The 20,074-nt window shown below is 36.9% G+C and overlaps 2 protein-coding genes across 3 annotated transcripts in view; one reads left to right on the forward strand and one right to left on the reverse strand.

The window, feature by feature from the left end:
- The window catches only part of CENPP (centromere protein P), a 239,547-nt gene that overhangs the window by 35,713 nt on the left and 183,760 nt on the right, over nucleotides 1-20,074 (reverse strand). The gene's annotated exons all lie outside the window — the stretch shown is intronic.
- The window catches only part of ECM2 (extracellular matrix protein 2), a 40,469-nt gene continuing 24,220 nt past the window's right edge, over nucleotides 3,826-20,074 (forward strand). Inside the window, exons 1-4 of one of the 2 annotated variants that reach the window (XM_012116111.4) lie at nucleotides 3,826-3,926; nucleotides 13,643-13,955; nucleotides 16,683-16,871; nucleotides 19,466-20,050. In XM_012116111.4, the coding sequence (XP_011971501.1) occupies nucleotides 13,667-13,955; nucleotides 16,683-16,871; nucleotides 19,466-20,050 (1,063 nt within the window). In that variant the 5' untranslated portion in view covers nucleotides 3,826-3,926; nucleotides 13,643-13,666. The remainder of the gene's footprint in view (nucleotides 3,927-13,642; nucleotides 13,956-16,682; nucleotides 16,872-19,465; nucleotides 20,051-20,074) is intronic. The other variant, XM_004004074.5, reaches the window with a different exon arrangement.

Here is a 20,074-nt window from a genome sequence, read left to right on the forward strand (position 1 = left end):
GATTGTTTAAACAAATTTTTTTAAAGATTCCTTTTGTCTGACCTGGTTATGAAAAGCTCAAAACATCATAAGAATACAGAATTACATACTAAAAATCCTCTCATAATTCCATCACCCAAAGATAACTAACAGTTATTTATTTCTTCTAATTTTTTCTCTAGGAAGATACTAAATTGTATAAGTTAAAAGAAGGTAACATAATAGCACATGCGCTGCTTTAAAGTTTCTTTCTTCTTCTTGGTAACACTGTGGACAACTATGATGTCTGTATAATAAATAGTTACTTCAGTCTCTTGATGTAACTTTATAACAGCCTACTGTTCCTACCCTCTACACTTGGGTATGGGAGAAGGCAATGGCACCCCACTCCAGTACTCCTGCCTGGAAAATCCCATGGACGGAGGAGCCTGGTAGGCTGCAGTCCATGGGGTCGCTGAGGGTCGGACATGACTGAGCAACTTCACTTTCACTTCACTTTCATGCACTGGAGAAGAAAATGGCAACCCACTCCAGTGTTCTTGCCTGGGGAATCCCAGGGACGGGGGAGCCTGGTGGGCTGCCGTCTATGGGGTCACACAGTGTCGGACACAACTGACGCGACTTAGCAGCAGTAGCAGCTTGGAGGTACACTTGGGTACAATGCTTCAAAGTACTTTCCTGGAGGTACACTTGTGCAGAGAAAGACATGTTTCTACAATGGATTCCTAGAAGTGGAAGGCTGGGACAGAATATAGCTATTGGTAAGTTGTTCTCAAAAGAATGAGTTTCTGTTTGCTCTAAGCAATGTGTCTAATACTGCATGTTATTCACATTTTTTTCTTCCGAAAACAATGCATATATTTCAAATCAGGCCACATTCTCTTTTAAAGACTATTTAAAAATTTTATTTTATTATTTTTGATGCATGGACTCTCTCTAGTTGCAGCAAGCAGGGGCTATTCTTCCTTGCAGAACATGGGTTCTAGGTGTGTGGGCTTCGGTAGTTGTGGCTCATAGGCTGTGGTAGTTGTGTCACAAGGACTTACTTGTACCACGGCATGTGGAAGCTTCCCAGGCCAGGGACTGAACCCGTGTCTCCTGCATTGACAGGGAGATTCTTAATCACTGGACCACCAGGGAAGGCCTGGGTGTGTGTGTGTGTGTGTTGCTCAGGCATGTCTGACTCTTTGCGACCCTATGGACTGTAGCGTGGCAGGCTCCTGTGTCCATGGAATTCTCCAGTCAAGAATACTGGAGTGGGTTGCCATTTCCTTCTGCAGGGGATCTTCCTGACCCAGGGATCGAACCTGGGTCTCTTGCATTACAGACAGATTCTTTACCATCTGAGCTATAGGGAAGTTCCTAGGGAAGGCCTAAAGACTCTTTTTTTTTTTTTTCTTAGAGCAGTTTCAGATGCACAGAAAAACTGAGAGGAAGGTACAGAAGTTTTCCATATATCCCTAGTACTCTCATCACACAGCCTCCCTGATTATCAACATCTCCCAGTAGAGTGGTGCATTTGTTACATCTGATGAACCTATATACAACATAATCACTCAAGTTTATAAGTTACATTAGGGTTCACTCTTGGTATGCACATTCTGAGTTTAGATAATTGTACAAAGACATGTATTCATCATTATGATATCATATACAGTATTTCCACTGCCTTAAAAATCCTCTGTGATTTCACCTATTCATTTCTCTCTGACCCACTCCCCCCACCTGCCCCCGCAACAACCCCTGGCAACCACTGACCTTATCATTGTCTTGACAGATTTATCTTTTCCAGAATGTCACATAGTTGGAATCACTAATCAATATGCATTTAAAGTTCCTCCATGTCTTTTCATGGCTTAATAGCCTATTTCTTTTTAGCACTAAATAATATTCCATTGTAGGATGTACCACAGTTTATCCATTCACCTATTGAAGGCTATTTCCAAGTTTTGGCAATTATGAATAAAGCTGCTGTCAACATCTGTGTGCACGTTTTTGTGGTTTCAACTTATTTGGGTAAATATCAAGGACCCTGACTGCAGAATTTTTCTAGAAAACCTCCAAACTACCTTCAAAAGAGTCTGTATCATTTAGTACTCCCACCAGCAGTGAACGAGAATTCCTACTGCCCCACGTTCTCACTTGCACTTTGTATCCTCACTGTTTTGTTTTTTGCAATTCTAATAGGTGTCTAGTGGCATCTCATTCTTGATTTAATTTCCAAAGCTCTTTTCGGATTGTGTGTAGGTATTCTGGGGGAAGAGACAAGGGGAACTCCTATCTCTAATGTTAGTATCTTCTCAAATATTTGGTAATCCTGGGCTATCTACTTATGTTAGAATCACTGACTAAAAGCTCAGAATGTGTGGGTAGAGATAGTCAACTTAGTGTTTGTACTAGGTTGAGCTAGTTTGGATCCCTTTCCTATTAGGCACGCAAGACCAAGTAGATGAGAACATGGGTTCAATATGGAGGTACATGCATAATACTTGGAACAAATGATGGAGACATCAGGAGGATTGGGGTCATATACCCTGCTTCTGCTGAGTGCGGTTTCCCAATGAATCTCACCATTCCTAAGATCTGTACTTTTTAAACTTGGAACACCCATAAAATTATCCTGTCTTACACCAACTGTTTGGGCTATAGTGTCATCTGTCAGACAGAGCCTATGTGCTTTCAGTCTTTAAGGAATTTATCAAAATTTTTGTCTTCTAATAGTACTAATAATTTTGTGGTGCAGTACTACATTTTTAAAAGAAAATGTAGTTTTTAGTTTTAGGAATTTGGGTGGCCCATGTGCTCAATCTATCATCTTGATTTGATCTATCCAAGTCACATTAAGATTTTGGAAAGACAAAAATGTAGCTCTTCTCTGTCAAGCAATTTAGACCCCTGAGGTAAAGTAAGAATTAAAAAAAAAAAAAAATTAAAATTACCTAGTCTATGGCAGACATTTTATATATGCTATTCATTCTACTTGCACAAAAATTTGAAAGGTAGGTATTACCATCCCAGCTGTATAAAGAATAAACATTAGTTACAAACAGCAGTAATTCATCCAAAGTCCCCCATTAGCAGCACTGTGGGCCAGGAACCTTGATCTGACTGTAACCTGCTCATTTGCAGATGAAGAAACTGAGGCTGAACTAGATAACCAATTTGCCCTAATCAGAACCCTCATGGCTCTTTTGCCTATTTTATTATCGTTTAAGGTTGGAAGTTATATAATTTCAGTGACACTTATAACAGCTTTTAAAAATTTTATTTATTTTTGGCTGTTCTTGGTCTTTGTTACTGTGTGTGGCGGCATGTGGGGTCTTCCTGGATCAGGGATCAAACCCGTGTCCGCCTGCAGGCAAATTCTTTACCACTGAGCCACCAGGGAAGCCCTGTTTTGTTAACAATATTGTGTGTGAGATTGGTACGGCTGGTAGGGAGCTGATTAAAGATTTAAATAACATTAACCCAATTAAGGCATTCCAGGAATGTATAGTCCTCTAATTTGGCAACAATAGCATCTCTGCAGTCTGATAAAGCTCAAGTGACAGGCTAGTATGCATGTTAATATTTTTAATGCAATTAGTCTGTGAAAATCACACATTTCTTAAGCCCCACTTTTGTGCTTCTAACTCCACTTTGTCAGCCTACAGACTAATGTTTCACGTCCTCCTCCCACCGCCCGCTGCTTTCCATTTTCCCGTGATTTAGAACAAATATTTGCCTTGGTAACCATTTTCCCTAGTTACTCTCTTGGCTGATTTTCTTCACAAAGAACCGAAAGGCATGTAACCCCAAGGGAGGCAGTTATTTTAGATTTCACAAAGAAATCAGTTAACATTTTTCAACACTCCCTTCTTTGTCTTAAAGAAAGCTCTGGTTTTGTTTCATTTTCATCTGGAGACTTAAATGACACCAAGCAAAGCCTACTTAGTTTAGATTTCCAGGTAAAATATTTTAAATTTTAAGTTTCTACTAAAGCGTGTGGAATGGTTTTAATATTTGGGTGTTTTGTGTTGCAAATATGTTTAGCACTTGAGGAAATTAGCTCTTACTAAAAGATTTTTAAAGTTTAAAGTGTACATTATTTTGTTTACTTGTTTTTTTTTTCAGGATGACTACTTCTGAAGTATTTAAAACTTTATGAAATTAGGATTAAATATATTTTTATATGTTTAAATAGAATTACTTGTTCAATAGAAGTATAAGTTGGTTTGAAAATTTCATTCTTTTCTATTTTACAGTCCTAAAGAGCACAAAGGATCAATTAAAAATGTTTTTCATTTTAAGCCTACTAAGTGAAGTTAAAAGGGATAATTAGGTATCTTGTGGCTTTGTGTAGAAGATTAAAATTGAATTTAAACCCTTTTAAAGCTTACTTAAGACAGCTGATGAACAACTTTAATGAAAAAAAAAAGTTAATCAAGATTTACAGATGATATTTAATGTTGGGATAAACACAAAAAATACTAAAAAGACAGTTTTACTTGATCAAAATAATGCCTACAGTGGTTAGACCTACTGTCTCATAAAAGTTTACCTCTAGAAACATATTCACTCAATTATAAAGTAAATATTAAATGCAATGTGAAATTTTATAAATCACTGAAAATAACAAAGGCCTAGGCATCAATGATAAAATTAGTACTGAGAGGTCATTTCATAAAAATTATTTAAACATTTCAATGAGACTATTTAGAGTCTGATGTTGTTAAAATTAAGATAGCTCTGTAAATTTATTTCTGTATATATCTATTTAGGCTTCTGTATAAGCAAAAAATGAGCCAATTTGGAGCGGGGGAGGCAAAGAGAGATAGGTGGGGATAATGGAGAGAAGGGTGAGCTTGGGCAATACTCTTGTTAAGTTAACAGGCTCAGGGACAACATGATGCCTGAGATACTCATTAAGTTTACCTCCATAGCCCTTAGGTCCAGGGCCTGACTCCTCATAACTCTCATCTACCACAGAATGGAGAGTTACATACCCAACTGTCAACTGTCAAAGCAAGAAAATCTCCATGTACAGATTTTATGTAGAACACAGAATTTACACTATCACAGTTCATCTCCCTTGCTACTTAGCAAATTCTATTTCTACCCTGTCTCACGTGCCAACTTTTCATATTGCTTTCCCCTACTGGTGTTATCATTCCTTCCCAACATATTAGCTTGCTCTCTGAATTGACTTTTACAATTTCAGCTGCCAATCAGCTAGGGAATTTGCTCCTCCCTCACATTTTGCAAGTTAGTTTTTTAAAAAACTAATGTAGATTACAAAACATTGTTCTAATATAGTTTCATCTCAATAACCTTAGTAAAGGGTTTGAAATGCAGTAATTAATGTACATATATACTGAAAAAAAGATTGCATGCTGAGGTTCGTTAACATGAAAATACCTTAGAGGCTGCCATTTGTTGAGCTAACATAAAGTGGTGACAAGTCAGCATGTGACCCAAGTACAACCTGACTAGACGAGGATAATTCTGGTGGATGAAGTTCTAAAAAGAACTACCGAGATTCAAGAGGGCAAGCTAAGCAGATATCACTCCTTTCCTCTCACCAAATACCTAGAAATAAGAGAAGATATATTACAAATAAATACACACATGGATATATAGCTATGTAGGAAATAAGAAGGGAAACTTGTGGTGAGACAGAAACCGTGAGGAATCCTTCAAATACAAAGATATGAATGAATTTAAAGAGGAAAAACACAGCCTTGAATAGGTATAGGAAAGAACTGAGTTAAAAGAATGTATGTGGAAAAGAAAGATATCTTCTATTTGGGAGTAAAAGATCCCAAGAAGGATACATAAAGAAGAAAAAAACAAACAAATAAAAAACCCTGTACATAATGTTAAAACCGCTGAATATTAAAAATAAGTTTAAGATCTGAAAAGAACCTCTCCAGAGAGAGGAAAAAGGATTTATTACAAAGAGATGAGAATCAGATTCAAGTTAAACTTTTCATCGATAAGAGCAGATATAAAAAACAAATGGAACAATACATGTAAAGCATTGAAGGAAAATGATTTTAAAATCATAATTCTACTTCCAACTAAACAAAATGATATTTTCTGACATAAAATAATTAAAATTTACAACCCAAAACATTCGCTCAAAGAAAGAGGATATATTTTCAGCAAAATAAAACTAATCTGAGGGGACTTCTGACTCTCATAATTGTGGTCTAGGCAATTGGGACTGCTGAGAATTATTTTTTTAAAAAGTAGGAAAAACAACAGGGCCAATATTTAGGACAAAACTAAAATCCAAACAGCTTTTCTTCTGGAGGCATCTGTGGAACCAAAAGAGGTGACTGAGAAGCTTAGCATAGCTTTAAAGCAGCCGCTCAAGTCATGACAGAAACAAAACTCAAGGAAAGGAGCAGGAAATAGCAGAGGTGGTAGGGAAGAGTGAGGCTGATGAAATCACCAGGCTTTGGTTTGGGATCTAAAATATAATCATTAACTAGATATAGTGAAACTCAGTTTCAAATCATGTAATTTATGATTGATAGTACACTTAATTTCATGTTTGAATGTAAATTCTTTTAGGATAAATAATACATCATCATAGGCTTCAAAGTATTTTCATAATTTTTCATATGTAATGGCTGGCAGTCAAATACCATCTGGCATAAAAAGAAACAGAAGAGAATGGCTAAAAACCTAAAAAGAAATAATAGACAATAGAAATAGACATATAAAAGGTCCCAACATGGAGCTGTCAGACTCAGACTTAAATAAATGTGAGTACCATGTGGAAAACATGAAAGATTAAAAATTTCAGTAGAGAATCAGAAAGAATAAAAACCCATTAAAAACCCAAAAAGCTAAGAAACCACAAAAACAGAAACAAGGAAGTCAATGGATGGATTCAATAGTGGATAAACCACAGCTGAACAGATAGTAAATGGAAAAGAGGTTAGTGGAATAACCAGGATCAATCACAGGGTGACAGAGGAAGAAAAATATGAGAGAAAGTGACATTAAAGACAATGAGAAGACTATCATACACGTGGGCTTCCCTGGTGGCTCAGACAGTAAAGCATCTACCTGCAATGTGAGAGACCCAAGTTGATCCCTGGGAAATGGCACCCCACTCCAGTACTCTTGCCTGGAAAATTCCATGGATGGAGAAGCCTGGTGGGCTACAGTCCATGGGGTCGCAAAGAGCTAGACATGACTGAGTGACTTCACTTCACTTCATCATACATGTTGGAGAAGGAAATGGCAATCCATTCCAGTATTCTTGCCTAGAGAATTCCATGGACTGAGGAGCCTGGTGGGCTACAGTCCATGGGATCGCAAAGAGGTGGACACGACTGAGTGACTAACATGGCATCATATATGTCATTGTAGTTCTAAAAATAAAAAGGAAGGAGAAGCAGGAGAGTATTATTTGAAGAGGCAAGGGCTAGGAAGTTTCCAAAGTTGATGAATATAAGATCACAGATTCAAACAGTGCTATGAATCCCAATAGAGAATATCTTAAAAGCAGCCAAAAAAAAGTTACCTTTAAAGGAAAAATAATTAGATTGACAGATGACTACTCAATACAAAATATGGAAAAAAGACGACACTGGAGTGAAATCTTCAAAATGCTAAAACACTTGTTAACCTAGAATTCTGTATATAGTAAATACATTCTTTCAGAATGAACATAATATATGAATATTTTCATATAAACAAACATACAAAGGAACTGGTCACCAGTTGTCCTGCACTATAGGAATTACTAAAAAGTGTTCTTCAATTAGGAAGAAAATAATCCTGATAGAAGACTGGAGACGCAGGAAGAAATAAGGAGAAAGAAAAAGGATAAATATTTACATAGATCTAAACTAGTGGTTCTTAACTGGAGGCAGACTGATTCTTTCCATCTCCCAAGACACATATGGTAATATTTGAAGATATTTTTGGTTGCTATAACTGAGAGGAAGGTGGTAGTGGTATCTGGGTAGAAGCCAGGGATGCTACTAACTATACAAGGGCCAGCTCCCCCCTCCACTACAAAAAAGAATTATCTGAAACAAATGTTAATAGTGCTAAGATTGAGAGATCCTGATCTAAATGAACTGTGAGCATAAAATCATCATCTTCATCTTTTGAATAAAGAACTAACATATGTAACAAAAGTAGTAGATGTGCCAGAATGAGATAAGTAAAGTTAAAGTTGTCCAGGAATAGGTAAAGGTACTAATTTATAATAGACTTGATAAGTCAAGGATGTATGTGGTAATCTCAGAATATAAAAGGAAAAAGTATATAATTACTAATGGAATAATAAAAACAAAGCAGCAAAAAACAAGTAAGCAAGAATGAAAAAAAATTTAAAACACAGAACATGCAGGACAACTAGAAAACAGATAGTTGGAAAATAGATTTCAATCCAAAGATATCAAATGTTACAACAAATACAAATAGACAAAATATTCAATTAAAAGATCAAAGATCACCATTGTCATATCACACTAAAAATGATATGCTAATAGAAAGTATATTGAAAATATGAAAGGCTGAAAGTAAAATAATGCAAAAATATATTAACCAACCAGGGATTGAACATGGGCCACTGGCAGTGAAAGGGTGGAGTAACAACCACTGGGTTGCCAAGGAATTCTCACAGGAGTGTTTATAATAAAAGAAAAATGAAAAAAAATTAAACATCCATCACCAAATTGTTACATAACTTATGGAATGAAAATAGAGTGCACAGACCATAAGCATTTACAAACACTGCTATATATGTCCATATGACCACAATTTATTACTGAATGGAAAGAAAACAGGTTGTATTAAAACACATATAGAATAGTTCATTTATATTTAAATATATATGTTCATACATATTTAGGAGGCATCTTGAAAGATACTCTTAAACTAGTGGTTGGGAAACTATGGCCCACAGGCCAAATCCTGGTTTTCAAAGTGCCATCAGAACATAGTTGTGGCCATCCATTTACTTCTTGTCCATTGCTATTTTGGGGTACAATAACAGAGCTGAGTAATTTCAACAGAGATTGTTGTCTTGCAAAGCTGAAAATGTTTACTCTCTGGACCCTGAAGAAAAAGTATGCCTACCCTTGTAATAAACTATGAATTATGGTTAAGGCAACTTGTCTTTTATGCCTACATATCATTTTGAGTTTTTAAAAGCTATGTACTATTTTTAGAAACTTAAACACATCTTTAAAAGCATTGATAAAAAAGATTAAGAACTCAGAGGAAAGATAACTGTGTAAACGTAGCTTTTATCTTTAAACCTCTTATGAGCCATGATGTGACCAACAACAAATTGTAGCTCAGTCTAAGGAAGACTTTTCTGGCAGAGCAGTTTGAACATGGATGATAAAGAATTTCCCATTAATGGAAAAGCAGATGACTTCAAAGATTCATTCAAAATCTAAGTTCTATAGAGTAAAGCACCATTATAAATGATACAGATTGCAAGGAAACAGAAGCATCACCTGAGCACAATGAAAACAGAAACTGAAAGTAGGATCATAAATAAAGGAACATGCAATTCTGATTAAATGAGCATACAAGCATATTACAGAGATGTTGTGGATTTGATTAGACCACCAATAAGGGGAGTCACACATTTCTTTTGTTTGTTTTCAAGTGCATAAAAATTATATTCAGAGTACACTGTAGTCTATTAAGTGTGAAACAGCATTATGTCAAAAAAAATATTGCTATTGTTTAGTTGCTGAATCATGTCTGACTCTTTGCGATCTCATGGACTGTCTCCAGGCTTCTCTGTCCATGGGATTTCCCAGCAAAGAATACTGGAGTGGGTTACCACTTTCTTCTCCAGGGGATCTTACTGACCCAGGGATCAAACCTGTGTTTCCTGCATTAGCAGGCGAATTCTTTACCACTGAGCCAGCAGGGAAACCCTGGTGGCAAAATACTTTATTGCTAAAATATTCCGTCCACTTTTTCTTTGATTAGTGTTACCAAGGTATATTTTCCATCTTTGTAATTTTAACCTATTTGTATTTTTATTTAGCATGAGTTTCTTATAGGCAGCATAGAGTTGGGTCTTAGAAAATTCTACTTGGATAGCCTCTTCCTTTTAATTGTAGCAGTTAATTGAATCCACATCCAATATGATTTACAGGTGGCTCAGTGGTAAAGAATCCGATTGTCAATGCAGGAGACGCTGGTTCGATCTCTGGGTTGGGAAGATCCTCTGGAGAAGGGAATGGCAATTCACTCTAGTATTCTTAACTGGAATATCCCAAGGATAGAGGAGTCTGGTGGGCTACGATCCATAGGGTTGCAAAAAGTCAGACACGACCGAGTGACTGAGCACAACACATAGCACATGTAATGTTCTGGATTATTTTTATTATTCCACTTTATCATCTTTATTGGCTTATTAGCTATAACTCTTTTTGTTCAGTGGTTAAAAAAAAAAAACGTGTGGTTGCTCAGTCATGTCTGACTCTGTGACCCCATGGACTGTAGCCTACGAGGCTCCTCCATCCGTGGGATTTTCCAGGCAAGAGTACTGGAGTGGGTTGCCATTTCCTTCTCCAGGGGATCTTCCTGACTCAGGGGTCGAACCCGGGTCTCCTGCATTGCAGGCAGATGCTTTACCCTCTAAGCTATAGGGCATATAATATGTATCTTTAACTTATTACAGTTTACCTTCAAATGACATTCCACTTTACTTATAAGTACATTACAACAGTATATTTACACTTTCTCCTTTCTGCTTCTGTTGTCATACATTTTACTTTCCTTAAGATAGAAATCCCCAAAATGGTATTATATTAACACAACTTTTAAACAGATGACTGTATTAAACAATAATTTTTAAAAGAGATTTAAAAGTAAAAGAGTACTTATCCATTTGTATGTCATTTCCTGTGGCTTCATTCCTTTGTGTAGCTCCATAATTCCATCTAATATAATTTTCCTTATATGTTAGCATTTTTTATAGTGCATTTCTGCTGGTGAAATGCTAATTCCTTCAGCTTTTCTATGTCTGAAAAAGTCTTTATTTTGCCTGTGCTTCTGAAAGACATTTTCACTGAGTATACAGCTCTAAGTAGGGACTTCCCTGGCAGTCCAGTGGTTAAGAGTTTGCCTTTCAATGTAAGGGGTGCTGGCTCAGTGGTCAGGGAGCTAAGAGCCTACATGCCTCTTGACTAAAAAATCAAAACATAAAAGAGAAACAATATTGTAATAAATTCAATGATGACTTTAAAAATGGTCCACATTAAAAAAAAAATCTTAAAAAAAAAAAAAAAGAACTCTAAGTCTATTTATTTTTCCCCCAATACCTAAAAGCTATTGCTCCATTGTCTTCTGGCCTGTACTGTTTTGAATGAGAAGTCTTTTATCCTATTCTTATTTTTTTTCCTCTGGTTACTTTTAAGATATTCTTATTACTGGTATAAAAGCAATTTGATTATGAAGATTATTTGACATAATTTTCTTCATATTTCTTATTTTGGGGGTTTATTGATATTGGATATGTGGCTTTATAATTTTCTTCACATTTGGGAAAAGACCAGGCTTTATTTCTTCAAACACAGTCCTTCGGGGGCTGGAACTGGATGTAAACTGATCTGCTTAAAGTTGCCCAACAATTTGATGATATTCCGTTCATGTTTTTTACTGGTCTTGTGTGTGTGTCTGTTTCATTTTATGTAATTTCTATGACTATATTTTCCACTTTACTAATTTTTTCCTATGGTGTCTAATGTCCTATTCATCTCTTGCAGTATAGTTTATTCTCTCACATTGTATTTTATATCTTTATAAGTTCATTTGGATTTCTTTAAATATCTTTCCTCTACCCTCCTGAACATACAAATTATAGTTTTAACAACTTTGAAATTAAAGTTTCTATATCTTTTAATGACCTATTTAATAATTATGTCAGCTGTGCTATGGATGTGTTTCAATAGATTGATTTTCCTCATCATTATGGGTCAACAATTCCTGTTTTGTGCCTGGTAAATTTTTGCTGACTTTCCCAATCCTTGCTGGGTGCTCTGGGACATGGTTAAGTTGTTGCATATAGTTTGATCCTTTCCAGAAGGCTTGCTGTTCAGTTCTGTTAAATGTGATCAGATCAGCCATTAGCCCAGAGTAAACCGTTTTCTTTGATGTACCAATGCCCTTCTGAGCATTCTGCCTGATGCCCTTTGCAGTACAGGTTCTCCACTATGACTGGTGGACACACAGAGTCTGCCTGGTCTTTTCTAGCCCAAAGAATTTTTTTTTTTGTCATTCGTGGTAGTTCTTTCTTCAGTGTTGAGTAGTCTACTCAAACAAATGTGTTAATCAGTACTCAGTTGAAGAATTGGCATCTTTGGAAGGCTTTCTCAGGGCTGCTCTCACCTCTCTGTACTCTGCTCTGCAAATTCTTGCCTCTCTGGGGCCCCAGGTTTTGTTTCTTCAGCTCTGGGAGATTGTGAGGCTCTGCTTGGGTCTTCACCTTTGGCTTCAGCTTGGGAAGGAACTCCCTCTAGGCAGCGTGCAGGAGATTAATTTGGATTTTCCCCCTCTAAGAGATTTCTGTTTTGTGCTACTCCATGGTTATGGTCTGAAAAAGTGTGCATTTCTCAAACATGTTTTTCAGCTTTATCATGCCTGTGCTGCTCTTAAGACCAGTTGATTAAAAGTTACTTTGTCTCTCTTACCTCTTTATAACTGGTATTAGTTTGCTGTTATTCTTATATGATGAAATTATGCTGCTTCCTTCCCAACAAAGAAAATTATAACACTAGAGAATAGAAGAGCTGGGAAAATAAGTTGTGGATGATGTTAGTCACAGAATGACTTGGCAGACAGGTGGAGAGAAATCTCCCAAGTAACCTCTGGAAACCTACAACACAGTGGTCCAGAAAGGGGCTGCCAAATTACTGCCTAGGGGCTAAGTCTGACCTACGGCCTGTTTTTGTAAATAGAGTTCTATAGGAACACAGCCACACCCACTTGCGTACATATTGTCTACTCCCATATTACAAGAGTTGAGTGGAGTAGTTATGACAAAGAATCCATGGCCTGTAAAACCTAAAATATTTACTATCTGGTTCTTTATAGACAGAAGTTTGCTCATGCCTGGTCTATAAAGATAAAGATAAAATACTAAAATTTCTTTGGACTTCCACAGTGGTACGGTGGGTAAGAATTTGCCTGCCAATACAGGGGACATGGGTTAGATCCCTGGACCAGAGTCCACATGCCAAGGAGCAACTAACCCGGCATCCCACAACTGCTGGGCTGGCACTCTAGAGCCCACGAGCCACAACTTCCCTAGAGCCTGCACACCACAACTACTGAGCCCGTGTGTTGGAACTACTGAAGCTTGAGCACCTAGAGCCTGTGCTTCGCAACAAGAGAAGCCAACACAATGATAAGCCTGGGCGACTCATTACACGACTGCAACTGCAACTAGAGAAAGCCTCCACGCAGCAGCGAGGATCCAGTGCAGCCAAACAAAAACAAAAACCTTTGATTCTGACAGAAAAATTCTAAATTCTGACTTGGCAGTAATAGTATAGCATTGAGCCCATATATCTATGTTTTATTTCTCTAAGACTTGCTGCTGAGGGATATAGGCAATTATAAGCCAACTTTCAGAGGTAAAAAATTTAGTCACTAACTCCAAAATCCTGTTTCATTTTCATCCTAGGAATCAAATGGTGAAAAAGAAAGCATGAAGTTTTCAAGCTTGTATTGTTTTCTTCTGCTTCTCATTTTTCAAACTGACTTTGGACAAAATGAAGAAACTTCTAGGAGGCAAAGAAGGAAGACGTATTATAGAAGACTGAGAAAAAGTTCCTTGCCCACCCACAGATCTGTTAGACAGCTTGGAATTCAACAGATGAAGACAGTTACACCTGCAGCAAAACTTCCCATAATTAACTTGGATTACAGTATTGAGGAAAAATTTGAATCTTTTTTAAGTGTTCCTGGAGTAGAATCAAGCTATAATGTGTTACCAGGTAAGAAAATAGTAGGAGAGAAGAAGAGACAGAGAACCTCCATGAAGAAAATTTTTAAAAACTAAAGTTATTATCTTTTAATTTAATCTATAAAGATAAATTTTGAAGTAATTAAAAAATCATTTATAGAATATACTTATAAAATTATCGGAAAAAAGAAAAACATTGCTTATTCCACAACTATATTTATAAAACCATACTTACTATTTGGTTTATTATTTCCAGTCTGTTTACTATGCCATGTATTTTAAATAGTTGTACTTCCTTGGTGGCTCAGATGGTAAAGCATCTGCCTACAGTGTGGGAGACCTGGGTTCAATTCCTGGGTCGGGACGATCCTCTGGAGAAGGAAATGGCAACCCACTCCAATACCCTTGCCTGGAAAATCCCATGGGCGGAGGAGTATGGTAGACTACAGTCCATGGGGTTGCAAAGAGTCGGACACGACTGAGTTACTTCACTTCACTTCAATCCTATTATAGTAATACATGTGTCATTTATCACGATAGGTTATCTAGGATATAGAAATACATGATTCAGATGAGTCTATGAACTCATGGCTATTAAATATTTTCAACCAAATATGAAGTTAAGCCATTGAATTTATTTTACATAGATCAAATTACAGAATGTTTTTCCTGAATTTTTAAAGTTTGCAAAGATTGGAAATTCTTCCAAAGATTTCAACTAGGCATTTTAAACACTAATATGTAATGGTCTGCATTTTCCCAAGTTTGGAAGGAAAAAGTAATTATATTATACGTATGTTATCATTACATAAAAGTCTCAGAAGACAAAAGAAAATATTACCACATAATGTTCTGTGACCAATACTTCATATTTGTCTCAAGAGAACCAAATACTTTTAATGATGTTATTTCCATGAAGCTAAGAGAAATAACATACAATTATGATGAAAATAGACAATTTAGGTCATATTTACAACATGATTGGAGAGAAGAAAGAGCCTCAAGGCAGGGAATCTAAAATGATAATTATAGTGTACCCATAACTCTTAAAGAATGATGAAGTCAATTTCTTTAATTATGTGGAAGATATCTAAGCTATAATAACAGAAAAGAAAAAGATTGAAAAGCAGTATGGATAATGTGATCTCAGATCTGTTTTAAAAATATACAATATAGGGTGATGTGTATAAAGTATAGACAATGTATACTAAACATTTCTAAATTGTCCTAAAATGTTTTTCAGTAGTCTGGAAAACAGACTTTTAAAAAACTGTGATAAAATACACATAACATAAAACTTACCATTTAACCATTATATAGTGTACAATTCAGTGACATTTAGTATATTCACAATATTGTACAACCATCACCACTACCTAGTTCCTGAACATTTTCTTCACCCTGAAAGAGAACTGCACACATATAAAGCACGTACTCCCCATTTTCTCCTACCCACCCCTCCCCAGCAAGTCCCTGGCAATCACTAATCTTTCTGTCTCTATGAATCTGTCTATTCTATATATTTAATATGAAAGGAATCCTATAATACATGGCCTTTTATGTCTGACTGCTTTCACTTGGCCTAGCGTTTTCAAGGTTCACTCATGTAGTATGTACTTCATTCTTTTTTATGGCCGAATAATATTTCACTGCAGAGAAACACCATGTTTTGTTTATCCTGTCATCCACTGATGGATAACTGTGCTGTTTCCACCGTTTGGCTACTGTGAATAGGACAGCTATGAATATTTGTGTACAAGTTTCTATCTGAATCCCTGTTCCCTTGGATATAAACCTAGAGATGAATAGGGCTAACACAGTGGTGTGGGAGAGGAGAGAGATGTGAGCTCTCACTTGAGGGGACAGTGGCTCATCAAATGGAGAAGAGTTATCAGGACTAACATTAGGATTAGAAGGAAAACACCACCTCTAATATTCAAATTGGCTGTCTAATGGCCTGCTTAGTTGACACACTTATCCATGTATGAAGAGAGAATAAGATACTAAAACCCACCGTACTGTGCACTTTAAAAGGGTATTAGAACTGTATTTCAACAACACAACAATTCTTAAAACAGAGATAGCTGCAATGTATCATTGAGACTTCAATGCCAGAAGCACCACAAGCATATAGCCTAACTTCACCTCTCCATCTGCACACTGGGAAGGGTACAGTGTGGGCTGGCTCATCATTAGTGCTGCTCTGGTTCTCCGCTGTCTGGCATGTGATGGAACTATACTGCTTTTTCTCTTCTGAAGTTAGATGTAGCCATATAATTTGCCTTGGTTCAATGTAATTAGATACTTTTAGAGCTTGTGTGTTATTTGCAATCTCACATTCCCACTGCTGTGGCCATCAGGGTAGCCTGCTTGGAGATGAAGCCTATCGTTTGTCTTGACAAACAATATCTACATTGGATATCCAGCATGAACAAGAAATAACTGAGATTTGAGGGTTATTTGTCGCCATTATATAGCTCAGCCATCCTGACAGATGCAGGATGGAAAGTACAATTTAGAGTCAAGTTACCATGAGGAGGTCCACTCAGGTTCACTCAGAGAAGTAAGAGGGCTTGAGAGTACATGTGAAAAGCACTTCAAGGGGTTACATGTGTAAGATACTTTTACCCTATGTATGAATGAACATATAATGTTATTCTTGTATGGCTCTATCACTCTGGGCTTCACATTGGGCTCACTTCCATTCAAAGGTGCTAGTGATCAGACAAGGAATTTAAATGTTACTGTTCTCTTCTAGGAAAGAAAGGACACTGTTTGGCAAATGGGATGATCATGTATAACAAAGCTGTGTGGTCTCCGGAGCCCTGTACTACCTGTCTCTGCTTGAATGGAAAAGTCCTTTGTGATGAGACCAAGTGCCACCCTCAGATGTGCCCCCAAACAATTATACCTGAAGGAGAATGCTGCCCTGTCTGCTCTGATACTGGTACAAATATTTAGCCCAAACAAAATATCACATGTGACTTAGTCTTTAACTTTCATTTGCTTTTATTTCATTACTACCTTAAATTTTATTTTTTTAAAGGATATTTCTTTTTTAAAAAAAGTACTTGTTTATTTGGCTGCGCCAGGTCTTAGGTGCAGCAGGTGGGTTCTTTAGTCTTTGTTCCTGCAATGAGGGATCTTTTTTAGTCATGGCATGCAAACTCTTAGTTGCAGTGTGTGGGATCTAATTCCCTGACCAGGGATCAAACCTGGGACCCTTGCACTGGGAGTGCAGTCTTAGCCACTGGACCACCACAAAAGTCTTATCTTAAATTTTAAATTATGATAAACCAGTCAGCAGGGTACTTAAATATTGGTACAGTGATGATAAACAAGGAAATTACTTGGGAGATTATATCAGAGGAGAGAAATAAAAGACAGTGGTTTTAGAGTTTTAGCTCAATTTGAACTTAGCCCAGATCACATTCCACATTTGACTCTCAGCATTATAGATGGAGTGACAGAATTTACACAGTAAACAGCTCCCACATTCTTAGTAGGTGTGAAGAGCTCTGTTTAGTTCCTTATATGCGTTGTCTCAATTCAACTCAATGCACTTACAGTTATCAATCCAAACAGAGAACTCAAGGTGAAGAAAGGGGGGATGATAAAGAAAGGGCTTTATCATCTAGAGAGGATAAAGCCCAATTCTCTCAGTCTATGTGCAGTTATGACTGCTCAGGTAATACTTGGGAAATAAAGGCCATGGCCCAAGAGCAGTGGATTTCTTTTGTGGTACTGCTGTGCAGAGAAAGATTATGCTATGAGGTTTTGTTGGCAGCTCACTGTCCCTTATCCTATGAGACTGATAGGATAGAGGACTCTCAAGAGGGAGGCTCAGGATTCCTTCAAGAAAAGCCTGGTCAGTAGCTTATGAAATAAATGTGTGTTAGATAATTTGATGGGAAGGGATAGGGAATAGGGATGTTTTCTGTTGCCTATGATTAAGGTAGACTGTTTCCACACACACAGGATGATCACAGGGTAGCTATCCACGGAAGTCTCCTTCCAAGAAGAACTTCAGGACATTTAGGAACTGTATTTTGTGTAGAATACCAACTGCTTTGAGAGTCTCTGATGGCTCATTGGGTAAAGAATCCGCCTGCAATGCAGGAGACATTGGAGATGCAGGTTTGATCCCTGGGTTGGGAAGATTCCCCTGGAGGAGGAAATGGCAACCCACTCCAGTACGCTCGCCTGGAAAATCCCATGGACAGAGGAGCCTGGTGTGCTACAGTCCAAAGGGCTGCAAAGAGTCGGATGCAGTGGAGTGACTAAGCACCAATTGTTTTACTAAGATAATATAACTTTAAAAAAGGTGTTAGAAAATAAAAGTGTTTAATGAAACTGGCACCTTGGGAGATGAAACACAAGGTTTATAAAAGCAAGATCCAGAAATTCTCAGATATTTTTCAAAGGACTTGAACTATTATTCTTGAAATACTGTGGTTATTTTGGAAAAATAAACTTGGATACACAGGAAAGATTTTAAATGTTTCAATATGATAGCTTTAGTTTCCTTTTGCTAATTTTTTCCTATTCTCCTTTTGCATGTTTGTCAAGAGATGTGAAAAAAATAACTCACAGACTTTATAATATATACTGAATTGAAACTTCAAGTAATTATTTCAGATAATTATATTTTGAGTTCTTTTTTGGGGTGATTTACGTATGGTATTAAATAAAATCATGGAAATGATTAAGTAAATTTTTATATTTTGATGAAAGAAAATCTATGTACTGAGCTTATTTTTCCCTAAAAAAACTCTTCATTGAGAGGGTCTGGTCTGTATCGAGTCTTCCCTGCTCTCTGCCAAAGATAATAACAGTTAAATACAAATGTAGATAAACTTTCTACTATATTATATTATCATCATGAAACACTAAAAATACTCTGTGCGTATGTCTAGGTTAAGAAAATATCATTTAAGTACAGGACATCTTCCACAGATCTCAAGCAGTAAAAATGATTTAAGTACAGAGTGGGAGGAAAAGAGAAGAGGATTTTCTATAATTCTGAATTTCAGAGGATACTTTTAGGCACACGGAGTTGAAAGAAAACCAGACAAATATAATAAAAGCTGGTTTCATTATCATAAACAAGTAAAATATACACCTGCTTCATGTTTTTATGTCTGACAGTGTACAAATTCTTACATTATTAACCCCAATTAACTGAACAGTATCTATTATAAAGGTATTACATCTGATTATTTTATAATATCACAATAGGACTGCTTACCATTTTGTAACATATGGTAATATTATTCCCTCTTTATTCACCAGATAGCATGATACCTTAGTAAAATAAGGCTCACAAAGCAAACAAGAATTGCCTATAACATCTTATAAAACACAAAGAAAGTTTATTTATTTCTACTAAAATTTTCAAGCAAAAACTACAAGATGCATTTCATGTTTAAATTGCACTCATATTCCTGGAGGGAATAATATTTACTAACCTAATTTTCACTATGATTTTTCCTTTCATTAATACCACAACTTGCCCTTGCTGTGTTCTCTTGTGGTCAGTAGCCTCCTATTTGCTACTCAGTGGTACAGCATTAAATGATAGAACTGAATTTTCTGGTGATTCTTCAGAACAAAGAGAACCTACCAATTTACCTCATAAGCAACAGTCACCTCCTTGGGTGGAAATGAATCGAGCACTGAGAAAAGAGGAACTTCAGTTTGAGGAGGATGAAGAAGAAGTCAAACAAGATGAAAATAGGGAGCAAAAGAAAAAGACTTTTAGACCTGGAGACTGGGGGAGACCTACCAATGAGGGACAGAGCAGAGAAGGGGAAGAGCAGAGGCCTGAAGAGGAGGGGACGCAGGCCCATCAACACAGAAACCCAGCAAGGGAGAATGAGGAAGACGATGAAGATGAGGAAGACAATGAAGATGAGGAAGACGATGAAGATGAGGATGAGGATGAGACCATCAGAGGAGACACGTTCAGGATGCCCCCTCGACTCCCAATCCCAGCTACCCCTAGAGGCATACCGTCTCTGCCAAGCAGTTGCTCTCTGTCCTACAAAACCATCTCCTGTATCAGCGCTGACCTCACACAAATACCACCGCTAACAGCACCAGAGATAACAAGTCTGGAGCTCATAGGTAAGATGTGGATGTCTGTTTGAT

This window comes from Ovis aries, chromosome 2, assembly GCF_016772045.2.
Source record: "Ovis aries strain OAR_USU_Benz2616 breed Rambouillet chromosome 2, ARS-UI_Ramb_v3.0, whole genome shotgun sequence".
In the NCBI taxonomy this organism is placed as follows: domain Eukaryota; kingdom Metazoa; phylum Chordata; class Mammalia; order Artiodactyla; family Bovidae; genus Ovis; species Ovis aries.